This window comes from Chiloscyllium plagiosum, chromosome 13 (assembly GCF_004010195.1).
Source record: "Chiloscyllium plagiosum isolate BGI_BamShark_2017 chromosome 13, ASM401019v2, whole genome shotgun sequence".
NCBI lineage: Eukaryota > Metazoa > Chordata > Chondrichthyes > Orectolobiformes > Hemiscylliidae > Chiloscyllium > Chiloscyllium plagiosum.
In genome coordinates, this window is record NC_057722.1 from 47,062,368 (window position 1) to 47,076,442 (window position 14,075).

General features: G+C 41.0%; 1 protein-coding gene across 1 annotated transcript in view; it reads right to left on the reverse strand.

The window, feature by feature from the left end:
- Positions 1-4,212: 4,212 nt before the first annotated feature.
- Positions 4,213-14,075, reverse strand: part of LOC122556383 (erythropoietin-like) — a 26,132-nt gene continuing 16,269 nt past the window's right edge. Inside the window, exon 5 of the mRNA XM_043703017.1 lies at positions 4,213-4,365. Coding sequence (XP_043558952.1) covers positions 4,213-4,365 — 153 coding nt within the window. The remainder of the gene's footprint in view (positions 4,366-14,075) is intronic.

Below are 14,075 nucleotides of genomic sequence, written 5' to 3' on the forward strand. Positions count from 1 at the left end.
TAAATCTACAGAAAGCTGGTCAGTTCAGTGGAAGACTATTTCCAATCAGAGCCTAGCCAAGGAAGTGTAAATTCATGGGAATGCTAACTCTCATGGACATTGATCCTAAAGGATAATAATACTTGGATGTGACTGGTGTAACAACATTTAATTAGTATTATTAATAACTGGCTAAATAATTTGGATTCCGTTTTCTGTTCTTCCAAAGCAGTGATGCATATTGTATAACACATGTGGTTTATTCAGAAACACTGGAGTCCTATATTTAAAACTTACAGTTTCATTCCTTAAATTGAAACTTTTAAAAATTATAATAAAGACTTATTAAAGAGTAGAGAATAATATATTTGATTGTAGAAACTTTTCTTTCTGCCAGGGAGTCCCCTTATGTCTTCTCACCAGGAGCCTGAGATTATCACTATAGTCTTGATTTTAAATTGGGACCGGAGTTGAGGGGAGTTGTAATCCAATCTGACTTTAACAACATGAACCTCAACTTCTGAGACTCATTTACATGCTGTCGGCCCAAAACTGGCAGGAAGCAGAAATAGGCCAATGGGCTCGGTTGTGAAGCAAGTGGCAGAAGACTATGGTCAGGAATTTGTGGGTGGCACGGTGGCACAGTGGTTAGCACTGCTGCCTCACAGCGCCAGAGTTCAATTCCCGCCTCAGGTGACTGACTGTGTGGAGTTTGCACGTTCTCCCCATGTCTGCGTAGGTTTCCTCCGGGTGCTCTGGTTTCCTCCCACAGTCCAAAGATGTGCAGGTCAGGTGAATTGGCCATGCTAAATTGCCCGTAGTGTTAGGTAAGGGGTAAATGTAGGGGTATGGGTGGGTTGCGCTTCGGCGGGTCGGTGTGGACTTGTTGGGCCGAAGGGCCTGTTTCCACACTGTAAGTAATCTAATCTAAATCATTGTCTGGGAAAAGCCAGAGGGAGGAGATGACTAAACTTTCTTTGTGGGGCCTGGAGGAACACTCCTGTACCTTCAGGGCTTTCAAGGAAAGTAAACAAGAAAAGGTTTTATAAAAATGACTTAGTTAAGGATCTTCTGGTCCCAATTCCACTGCCTGGCAGGAAATCCACAAATGCCTTCTTGCTTATGCCTGGAATTAAAATAACAGTTCATGCCCAAAGCCACCAGCAAAACTCCATTTGCATATTTAAAGAAGGAGTCAACTGACTTCTGGTACATGTCTTTCTACCTATTCAGAAGAACAGAATAAAATAGAATATTGCAGGCAGGGAACGTAATTTTCCAGGTCTGTCCCCTGGATGAGTTTAGCTTCTCCATCGATCCTGTTTTTGTTTTAATTCTGATTTGCCATTTATCAGTGGTGCATCTAATTTTCTGTCACCTGCGTCATGCACGTGTTGTGCTTGATCTTATGGTAGTCTTTAACAAAGACCACTAATATTTCTGATAAAAGTTTGAACATTTGTACAGTCTGTTTAGGTAACAAACAGATGTGGAAACTAGTGTAATAGTAGACACGATAAATGTACAGACAGGAAATCAAATCTGACAAGTGGTGGAATGGTGCAGCTCTCCAACCCCTTATTTGGTGCCTGGTTAAGTGGAAGTTATGGCGAAAGATCACAATCTAAGGTCTTTCAGTCAACATTAAATGGGAGATTGTTCGGTTATTGGACCACCTGGGGCCTCAAATTAAGTTGTATACAAATAAGAAATGCCTTTTGAGGAAGGGTCACCGGACCCAAAACGTTAATTTTGATTTCTCTTCACAGATGCTTTTAGACCTGCTCAGTTTTTCCAGCAGCTTCTGTTTTTGTTTAAGAAATGCCTTTGGTTTGTTTGTTGAATAGAGTCAAACTCCAATATTTGCTACTGTACAGAACAGAACTGCTGTAGGAACAATGTAAAAATATAAAGTATATTTCTGAAATAATAACAGGTTCTCCCAGGACAAAGCTATCCCACTGCAGTTTGGATGTGCTGACATCTGTGATGTCCCTAAATGCTGGATACTTTGCAGAATTTGTGGTAGGAGGACTATGTTTGTGCTCTCCTTGATTTAAAAAAAAACTGATTTGGATGCCTATCCTTTGTGGAGAAATTTGCAAAGAAAAGCACCTTTGACCACTCAAGAAGTGGTCAGCATGTAGCATTCTCGAGATCCTGTGGAAAAAGACAAGGGTGGATCTTTGTTGGGTTGTTCCCTGACCAGACTGTCAATTTTATTTTGTAGAACGCTTCATCACCAGAACTTTCCAACATGCAGCAAGACATTGCTTGGCTGATGGTGAGAAGGGCACTACCTGTGAGACCCTTCAGGTCCACTCACAGCTCTGCCCCATCGCACACTGTCCTCAAAGCAGTTGCGGCGAGAGTTAAAGACTGGCACACATCTCCTGCTGGAATGTGTCTTTGCAAAGGAAGTCTGGAGAGTGATGCAGTAGTTTTTGTCAAGGTTCATCCTGAGCAGCTCCATGGTATTGGACTCTGTGTTTTCGTCTGTTCCCTGGGCCACATACCAAGACAAACCTCAACTGTGCTTGGAGGACCATGAAATTGGTGAAAGATACTCTTTGGTCTGCCCAAGTTGTGTTGGTCTTCCAGAGCAAGGAGTTGACCCCAACCGAGTTTTGCAGACTGGCAAAGTCCAAGATCCAGGACGACATGCTGAGGGACGCACTAAAACTTGGGGTAGCTGCTACCAAGGCACAGTGGGGAAAGACCATCAGGTCTTTTTGCAAAAGTACAATGGAATTCTGTTCAGGTATTGGACCCTCCAGGTGTTAATATCCATAAATAATATCTTGCATAAATAAGAGATGCTTTGAGTTAATTGGAATGTTTGGGAAAGTCAAACTCCATTGTTTGGTTGTTCTTCATATGCTAAGACTGTACAGAGATGAACTGTTTTAACAACTATGTATGTACATTAAAAATTATTTTTGTGAATAAAGTGTATTTTAGAAAAAAAAGGATGAGTTTGAACCAAGAAAAAGTCTTTTACTTGCCTCTTCTGGGAATTGTCCCCATAGTATGACATTGCAGCCTGTGCAGAAGGAAAGTTGTGCAGATGGCTGGCATTGCCAAGTTTATAGTGCATGTAAATGACAAATATTCCTGTAGTAGATGGCACACCTCTGCATCTGCATCTCCTGATTGGAAATGCATATAGTTAGTCTTGAATGGTGATTCCCTGATAGATGGGCCTCTGCCTATAAAGATCATTTGAAGTTTCCAACAGGTGAGTGCAATCTGTTTAGGGATCTGATGTACCCAGGTTCCCTTCTTCTTTCTCCATAAGTATAAAACAAACCCACTATTATGTCTGTACCAGAGAATTGCCTATGCTAGAAAACATGGCACAAAGCCTCTTTAGCAATCTTGGTTGAAAAAAAGTATAGACAATACAAAAAAAAACCAAAAATCCTCAAAATACTGTCAGATGTTTTATGCTGGAACAATTGAAATGCATTTCTATTTACACTGCACCTTAAAATTCCTGCTCAGCTCTTCTATATGAGATGGTAATTGATTCAGCAGTAATAACTGAAAATTATGCAGACCTTTAAATGACATTTTTGGACCTTAATTTGAAAGAAAACTGGAAACTGGCAGCCACATTTGGAGTCAGTACAAAACCTGTCTGAAAATTTGGATTAGGGCTGAACATTTACAAATCAAAGCTGACGGATTTCCATCCATTTTTTAATCAGTTCTGCCCACATTATGCCTATTGATTGACTGTCAGTTTGTAAGTATATATTTTTCATTCTGGATGTAAATCCTCTGCATTACTTGGCAAACATCATAATGCTAATAAATTGTATGTTCATTATTATTAATAGTTCTTCCTACTGACTATTAATAATATGCTGCATATAGTATTGATACAGCTGACTCTGCAACATACTTATATACTTAACGTTCACTTCTGTTGTTAAGGTTATACAAAGCATTAAACTGTAACAAAATCACTGGGGCTAAAAACTGTCAAAATGAATGGAAAGCTGCCAAGGTAAGTTGATTTGTAGCCAGTCATGGCTGGTATATTCTCCGTTACTTGAAGCCTCCTCTTGTATCGAAGTGATACCTTGGAATTTCTTGGCACAGTATCAAACAGGAACTGTTTTCTAAACAGTGAACTTGCATTTTTCTTTTCTTGCATTGCACATGATAGTTCCAAACTTCAGTGCTGAACTCCACAAAGTGCACCCACATGCAGGAATCTGGTCATTGTCACCTTTTTCTTTGTTTACAATATTCTTCCGCCATTTCTCGGTAAAAGATATTGATTTTCCCATGCATCAAGCGAGTGTATGTGTATAATACATTTTGGAGAGTTCTTCCCATAAATGGCTTTGTATGTCCATACAGCTGGTTTGATGTGTCCTGCAAGTACCACAGAGGTTTATGACATGTAAGAGATTTGATGAAATTTCACCAGCATTCCCCATCAGGCCTTCTGGAACTTAGCAACATTCTACAAAACTGACAATGGTTCACATGGAATGTGTTGAATACCATTCTGCCTTTACAGACTTAAATCTCGACTGAAATTGAATTGTTTCCATTGAAAATAGAAGAGAACAATTCCAACTCAAACAACAAAAGTACCAACATTTTAGCCACTTTTCTAGAATAAACATAGTCAATCAGAACAAGGCCACTCAAAATTTAATATGATTTTAAAATATAACATCTGTTTCTACTCCATTTCCACCCTATATCTAAAACAAGATGTATAAGGAAATATTTTGACCTCATTTCATGAAGCAGCCTCATAAAGCATAATTGATGCTGGATTGCCAAAAATACTCACATTTTGTTATGTTAAAACTAGATAAATGACATACAAAATAAACATAAGCAAGCTGTATAGAATCAAAAATAATAGCAAAGCAATATCTTTTGAATTGAATTAAGAATGCTTCTGTTAGTAGTACGATTGTTTTCCCTTCTCATTAGTACAAAATTCACATGCTAAAACCAATAACATACTTCTCAATAGAAAAAAACCTTTGATCACTGAAGCATCATTTGACTTTTTAAAGAATAAGCAAAATCTATTCTTTCACATCACATCTGTTAAAATGTTTGTACATTTCCTTTATTACCCTTCTTCCTTTCCAGAAAGCAATGATTAACAGAGAAACACAATTGTATGAATGCCAGTATCATTGTCTTTCCTCAACCAAATAGATGTTCAGCAGTGAGCTTAGACAGGAATATGTTTGGCCAAGTGTTCGATCCTAGCCTGACTAAATGTTCACACAAAATAAGAAGCCAGAGGCATCACTGAATGTGGATCCACAATGAAAGCCCCAGCTAAGATTGGCTGAATGTGGGATTTGACTGATTCAATACACAACTAGCAGTACATTCAATCAATGAGAAAAATACTGTGGAAATCTGATAATAAAAACAGCAAATACATTAAACAGTGAATACTCAGCAGGACTGGTAGTCTCTGTGGAGAGAAAAGCAATGTTAACATTGATTTGCAACAACTCAATCAAACTGGAAAATATTAGAAATGTAATAAGATTTTGAACAAGCAAAAGGGAGAAGGGTTGCGAAAAAGAACAGCCCTGTGACAGGATGAAGACGAGGAGAGAGGAAGAGCAGAATCTTATAGGAGCTTGTGTGATATGGGATGTGGTGAAGCACGTATGAGAGTCACATGAGAAGATGGTGAGATCTTTCTTGACGTTGGGAGGAACTCTTGCATTTTCAAACAGAGTTCTGAGTGCTGAGATGAGATTTTCACAAGGGGCTAGTGATGTCTAATAACAAGGAGATTATTGTTTGCTAATAAGTCTCATTAATAATGAATCTTGTCTCATTAATATATAGCTTCCTATTTTATCAGCCACCACAAGGAAACTAGAAGTTAACAATTCCTGACATGAAAGTCAGAGTGGGGACCTGGCAACCTCAGCTCACTGACTGTGCTTTCGATATATCTTGCTTTACACTTAATTTTGATTCTATACAGCTTGCTTATGTTTATTCCGTAAGCTATTTATCTAGTCTTAGCATAACAAAATAAAATATTTTTGGCGATCCATCTTAGCCACCCAGTAACAATATCTCAGAATACACTCCAGACCACTGGCCATACTCACCTCAGGTCCATGGACATTGGCATCTGACAACTGCCAGCCTCTCAGAACCCACATTACACCTCTGATTTATTTGCACAATGCTTCTGCACTTTAAAGCTGCACTTCTGGGGCAGCGGCAACTAATGTGTTCCAAAGACACAGGGACATGCACCCAGCTCATGCATCAGACCAAATTGCATTTGAAGGCTACTCATTTGCTCTCACTCATTTAGCACCTAGTTGTATGCTCACAGCAGCCTTGCCTTGCCTCTGAGCACAGTCATAGAGAAAGGCTGCTTATTTTGCTGGAGTAGACATCTTGCCGTTCAGCGCATTGCCATGTCAATCTCACAACTGCATCATGTGGCAGCAACTAACACTGTAAACGCACTGCATGTGCTGTAAGCAAACAGTTATGTCTCAAAGTGGCAGTGGGACTCACTGAGGTCCATGGGGGAACCGGCCATGAAGATACCCTGGCACAGTAAGTCTAGGGCAGTTGCCAAGATCAGTCCAGGGGCTTGGCCACATTCATACATCCAGTCGGAGTCCTCTCCATCCAGGAGTTGAGCCTCTGCAGTCTGGGGATTGGATCATGATTAACCCTGAGACTCCATGGTAGCACTAACACGGTTGGGGAGAAATAAATGCAGCAGTCAGGATTATGGGCACTTTTCGTGTGGGGCTGGCCAGTTAGGGGGTGGGCTGTAGTCAGTCTGTGATTCATGGGAAGGGCTATCAGGAAGGGGATTTGGATGTTCAGGGCCTCACCGACGCATAAAAGCAGAGGCTGGAAATTATTGTCCAAGGATCGCTCACCATCACCTTCCATCGTTCTGGAAATTGTAACTGCACAATGGCAAAGAAAATAGCCATAACCACACCAGGAGTGATGGACATAAGTGCCTTGACCTGTGAGGGAGGGAGCTATAAAATCCAGTGATGCAGGTTCTTCAAGGGCCAACAACACTACACATAGATCCATTTACTGCAAAGGACACACATCAGTGGAGACCTTTATGCTTTGGCTCAGTGAGTACTATAACCGAACAGGCCAAAGCAACAGACTCAGGCCTGATTAGGATGTGGAGATCCTGTGGTGTCCCTACCTCTGGGCAGAATGCACAGATTTAAGTCCCACTTGCCCAAGATGTGTCAATGGTTTGAAAGAAAATATCTGTTGTGTGGGAGCCAAAATGGCTTACAAATAACAGAAAATTGTGGTGTGAAGGAAAATAGCAATCTAAAAGAAATGATGTCTGATCACATTAATGGGCAACACAGAAATGCCCTCGGCCCAAGCACTATTGACCGCTCCATGAAAGACTAGCATCTTTGGCCATTGAAGCCAGCAATGCCATACTGACGGCTGTGCACCTGAACAAATGGTGCCTAAAATTTGGATAGTCTTCGATATGCATGCACACATTTGTTCAGCTACTTCTCAGGTCAGACATTTCTTCATAGAGCATCATGCATGCAAACTAATATCTGACCTGACAGTGTGACAGTTACACCACAGGTTACACAGAGAACCAAGCAAACAGATATTTTGAGATGTTTTAGAAATGCCAGACTTTATTTGCAGTGGCATGTCACCTTCAGTGCACCCTCAAAAAGTTTTATTATTTTATTTTCCTCCCACTATGCTTTAGTGCGTTCCATATTCCACATCTAGCATAGAGGAAATCTGCCCTTCACTGGAGCACATTGGCCTTGGAGGTTTGTTTGGGTAACCTTAGAGGCACTTGTGCTTAGAGGGCCCAGCCAGTGGTGTTGCCTCTAGTATTCTTCCCAGAGGCAAGTGTACCCTCCTCAGCTTGAACCCTCACACATGTGCATTCGCAGAGGGTAGACCCTGTTACCTCTGGAGTGTCCCAAGAGGAGACATCATAGAGGCCTGTATGGTTCCTTTTCTGATTGGGTGCCTACTGGGCACTGCACTATCACTTTGGGAGGAAGAGGCACTTAGTGTGAGATGAAGGTGGCCTGTCTCTCTGTTGACTTGCCACTGTTGCTGACTCCCAATGGATAGAGTGATGCAGTGCAGATCTGTGCACATATCAAGCAGACCCAGACAATGCTGAACCTGACTGTCCATGTCACCTGCAAACCTGTCAATGGAGGCAGCTGGACAATCATAAGCTTGAGGCAGTCGGCTCCCCAGGATGTGGCTGCCTGACTCTCCTGTGATTCTAGATTAGAATGGTGCTGGAAAAGCACAGCAGTTCAGGCAGCATCCGAGGAGCAGGAAAGTCGACGTTTCGGGCAAAAGTCCTTCATCAGGAATAGAGGAATGATTCTCCTGTGACCCTGTGCATATTCACAAAGTCCCTAATTTCCAGCAGTACAGGGCTCTCTCCTGCCTGGAGCTGAGCAGATGTGTGGTCTCTAGTAGTCCTCCAGTTGCCCGCAACCTGGGGTATTTCTTCCTCGTCCAGCTACAGAAAGGTGGCAGTTATGTACCCACCAGGTGGTGCTCCCAAATCTAATTTAGTTACACATCCCATGAATGTATCAGTATCTAAGGGGTGCAGGAGGCGGCCTCTTCTCCTCAGAGGTGTTAGTGGCCCTTTCTTATAGGGTGACATGTTTGACCCCGGAACAGTGAACATATCATTTATACCTGCAAGATACAAAAGAGATGCAGCAAGAATTATACATCATGTGTAATGAATGACACCGACAGTGGGGTTAATGTAAGAGTTGTACTGCAATGAAGACTGATACTTACTGGTTTGATGGGATATGTTTGTTTCAGAATTCCCACTGAATGCCTTCACCTGTGAGGGGCCAGATCCTTTCCTCTTGGGGGCCAAGGGCTGAGAATCCTAATGTCAGGCATCCATGTCCAGGACCTCCCTGCCCTATTGGGGAGGCTTTATTCTGGAACGAGAGACAATATGCTACAAAGTGTGATGAAAGTGAATAGCTCATCTGTTAGTACTGGTGCAGGGTGGAGGCAAGGTAATGAGAGCACCCAATTGACTGAGTAGGCAATACTGGGGCAATGCAGGGTTAATTGTGTGAGGTAGTGTTTGGAAAGAGTGAGTGAGGGAAGATGTTGCATGTAACTGTGAGAGGGGTAGAGCATTAGCCTTTTTAGGAGGTGGGTGCAGTAGCAGAGGTAGAGTTAGAGTTTAGTAGCAGGGAGATGATAATGGCACTGACCCTCATGGAAGGATGATCATTAACCTTCTGCCAACATTGTTTTACATTTGGCTGGACTGTGAAATTCATACTGATGCTTGTGGCGATCTCAGACCAACCTGCAGGGTCCGATGGCATGGCCTCTCTGCCAGTCCTGAAGAAGAGGAAGTCCTTCCTATGCAGTGTTCTGACAACGAAAACATCCAGTTCCTTGTCCACAAAGTGAAAGCCAATCTTCCCTTGTCTGCCCGGACCAGTGCCCTGTCAGTGTGTGACAACACTTTAAAGATAGAACCAGAGATGCCAGTTTATTCCAGAAAATCTGGTGAGCGACATGTTCTTCCAGCTACTGTGAGTGGTAGAATTGGGCAAACATTGGACAAGAGGGGCACCATAGGGACTTGATAGATACATAATTGCGATGATGTAGAGAGAAACATCACCAGGTCTCCTGGAGAGAAACTCTCTATGAAACACATGTAAGTTGATACATAATCATCAGAAAATTCAGCTCAGAATTACAGAAGTTTCCATCCTGAAAATCCAAAGTCAGTGATCATGGGCTTATTTTATTTATTAGTATTTAATTCGCTGCCATGTTCTTTTCTAGGAAGGCCCAGTTTGAAAAAGCACTCCTGTTTCCTCCAGGCTTTTTGTTTGTCACTTCTACCTTGTAAAAACAATGACTGCAGATGCTGGAAACCAGATTCTGGATTAGTGATGCTGGAAAAGCACAGCAGTTCAGACAGCATCCGAGGAGCAGCAAAAGAAGGGCTTTTGCCCGAAACGTCGATGTCAGTTCTACCTTGTTCACCCTCACTGTATTCTGTTTCCCTTCTCTTGCTTGATCACATGGCTACCAATTCAGACGCTCAGACCCCCTCAGGCTGCTGTTCTCTCTGCATCCTGAGATTTAATTTCTTTTGACTCTGCCTGCCAATTGAAGGCAAAATACACAAGACACTCCCCATCCATCTTTGATTCCACTTACCCCTTGACGTAGACTTACCCTGAAGTTCAGCTCCAGTCATTTCCCTCCGGGATGCACAACAGTCCCAGCAGTGGTCACTAGTTCGGGTGGTATTGCCGGGAGAGAGAGCCCAGCTGTTCTTAGAGGCGGAATCTCCTTCCTGAAGACCATTAAATGACTACATGGCAAACCTGCTGAATTAGGAGTGGGCCGCCCTGACTTTTACACCAACATATGGTATAATAGGCAGGCTAATATTTCTCTCTACATCAATGCTGCATGACTTGCTGAGTATTTCCAACAATTCATCTTTTTTATCTAATCACTGAGAATCTAGAAATAATAACGTTTAATTCAAAGTATAATTAAAGCACAGAGTGAAAATTGACTCTGCTGTCTGGCCAATGAAACAGATGACTTGCTCAAAACTGGCTATAGAATTATTGCTGTACTGTACTGAAGTGCTACACCAAGGGTGTCCAAGCATTTCATATGAGCAGCCACATTGCATTTTCTTCTCTTACTTCTGGGGATGATGAGCAAATTTCAGAAAGATAAGGCATTAAGAATTCATTGGCTCTGACCGGTTTGACAATCCGATTCTAAACCAGTTCTGATGAAGGTGGGTTTCTGTTTAAAACATTAAAGTGATTTGCTTAGTTTTTGCAATATTTTGCATTTTGCTTTTGTGACTTTTCATATATTTGCTGTTCAAAGTGCATGCATTCAAGATGATTGCATTTATGATACTAGATAAATGAATGTGTTTAATACAGCAATTTAATTGAACAATGCCTACTTGCTGACCACGAAATCCCAAGCAAGATTCAACAAGGCTGCAAAGGTGACTGTCGAATTGCTGTGAGACTCTGCACGGTTCACACCAATGTTTCCAGAAACAATTGAAGGTCCTTGGAAAGCGCTGAGATGCAGCCAATCCGTACTGATGAATGCCAGCTGTATTAACCAATAGGAATGCACAGTTGCTGCGAGCCAGTCTGCAATCTGAATAAAAATCTTTGGTGCACCAAGCTGTAGCCTGTGGGCCATATGTAGGAAACTCTGGAGCTATACTTTCCTGATTGCTGCAATTAACCTGCACTTGAGGACTTCAATGTAATGTTGTCATTCTATAGCAAGATAGCTTCAAATTACATATCACGCTTGTTCATTAAATGTACAAAGTGTAATGAAAACCCATCCAAACCCAAAACTTTCTCACCACCTCTCCTGATGTCTGGGTTATGCTTAATATCGCACAGAACTGAAATAGCAGAGCCTCACAGCTGGGCCCCTTGAAAAGTCCCACTTGGTAATCAAATTACACATTCCAGCCAAATGTTGAGTGATTATTATCCTCCTACTTACTGGCGTGTAGAACTATAAATCCTCTGAATTACAATATGTGGCAACAATAAATGTAGCTTTAAAAATATCAATAACATAAAACTGTACAATCTATTTTTTGATTCTGCAATAGATAACGCTGCTCATCATGAGAGTTGCAACTTTAAAAGAAGGACGTTATTTTCTATTTAATGGCTCAGCAAGTAGTGAATGCTTTGACTTCCACATACATTACTGTTCCCTCCAGAAAACTTCAAAATGACTGTGAAATACCTTGGCTCTGAAATTACTCTGTGGAATATCAGGATTTGAATGTTTAATGTATTTGTCTGAAATTCTTCTGTTGCTATAATAGCTGATATCTTAACCCATTTCAAAGATTGGTGAATGTGCATCTGAATTATCTACTTCTACTGTGTGTTTGCTCTTTGGTATCCTGAAACACAATTTCAGAGCATTTGTTTAATAGGACAAAAAAAAATCTAGTGTCATAAAAATGGGAACTTCAGAAGGAGGTGGTGAGGGAACTCACATACTATTAAAATGTAATGAATTTTTAAGGCCAAAATATTTCTAATTTTGAAATGGTATTAGGAACTTGATTAATGCATAAAGATGATAATGATTTTATCCTTTGAATCCTATATCAGAAAATATTCTCACTGTCAACATTTGTAGGGGTTTTCAACCAATTTCACCTATTTCCAACATCCATGCTTTTGAAAAACAAGGTAAAGCACATTTTTTGGACATTAATAATTTTCTGTTTAATACTGCAATTATAATTTTTGTTCTTCATTAGCATTGGACATCGACAAATATACCAATGGAGAATGCATTCTAGTTTAAGATTAAAGAAATACATTACAGATATAGTTTTACATTATGAGGCGGATAACGGAAACTCTGGAGGATTGTGTCGAGACAGGCAGATTATTCTGCTTCTCTTTATCTCTAAATTAGAGACAGGACTTTGGTAGCAAAGTAAATGTTTGGATTTTAAATGGTAACATTTATGAAAATATCCATGGTAAGTTTTGAGCGATTTTTCAGTCCAAAATTCCCTCAGATTTATGAGGAGAGAAAACAGATATCCTAAGGAAGTTTTAAAGAAAAAGAATGAGTTTCTTCTTAGGTTTGAAATTCTGCTCCAGTTTTGTTTAATGTGGCTCTACAAATCTTGCAATGGCATTGTTGCACATTTTACATGGTGGAGAAATCAGTTTTAGTTATTCATTGTCAGACCTGGCAGAAGCTCATAAAACTCAAACAAGTCCTGTTCTTGTGTGCTAAAATGGCTCACTACTTCAGGAAAACCTAGGAATGCAGAGGTACTGCCTGGATTCTCTTCTTAATCTCACAATTAAATACCTCTCCGATGTCTCTTCCATCCTCACCTTTAACAAATGTGAGGAGCTTAAGGACTGCATGTGACTACAATTGACATCATCTGATCAGCTCCCTCTACTATCTCCTCCCACTACTAACTTTGTGCCAAATGTCATCTAAGCTTGTCCCTGACTTAGCCCTGAATTTGCATCTTTTTCTAATTTCTTGTCAATCTTCCTTCATGTCATCTCTGAGTTCACCTTATCAACGTGCATATATAGGTTTCGGAACATCAATAAAGAGTCATCAGACTCGAAATGTTAACTTTGTTTCTCTCTCAACAGATGCTGCCAGGGGACTAATGTGCTGGCAGGGAAATTTGCTAGAACTCCTTGGGAGGATTTAAACTAGTGAGGTAGGGGGCTGGGACCCAGGGTGATAGTGAGGAAAGAGATCGATCTGAGACGGGTACAGCTGAGAACAGAAGTGAGTCAAACAGTCAGGGCAGGCAGGACAAGGTAGGATTAATAAATTAAACTGCATTTATTTCAATGCAAGGGGCCTAACAGGGAAGGCAGATGAACTTAGGGCATGGTTAGGAACATAGGACTGGGATATCATAGCAAATACAGAAACATGGCTCAGGGATGGGCAGGACTCGCAGCTTAAAGTTTCAGGATACAAATGCTACAGGAAGGATAGAAAGGGAGGCAAGAGAGGAGGGGGAGTGGCATTTTTGATAAGGGATAGCATTACAGCTGTGCTGAGGGAGGATACATCCAGGGAAGTTATTTGGGTGGAACTGAGAAATAAGAAAGGGATGATCACCTTATTGGGATTGTATTGTAGACCCCCCCAATAGACAGAGGGAAATTGAGAAACAAATTTGTAAGGAGATATCAGCTATCTGTAAGAATAATAAGGTAGTTATGGTCGGGGATTTTAATTTTCCAAACATCGACTTGGACTGCCATAGTGTTAAGGGTTTAGATGGAGTAGAATTTGTTAAGTGTGTACAAGACAATTTTCTGATTCAGTATGTGGATGTACCTACTAGAGAAGGTGCAAAACTTGACCTACTCTTGGGAAATAAGGCAGGGCAGGTGACTGAGGTGTCAGTGAGGAAGCACTTTGCAATTCTATTAGATTTAAAATAATGATGGAAAAGGATAGACCAGATCTAAAAGTTGAAGTTCTAA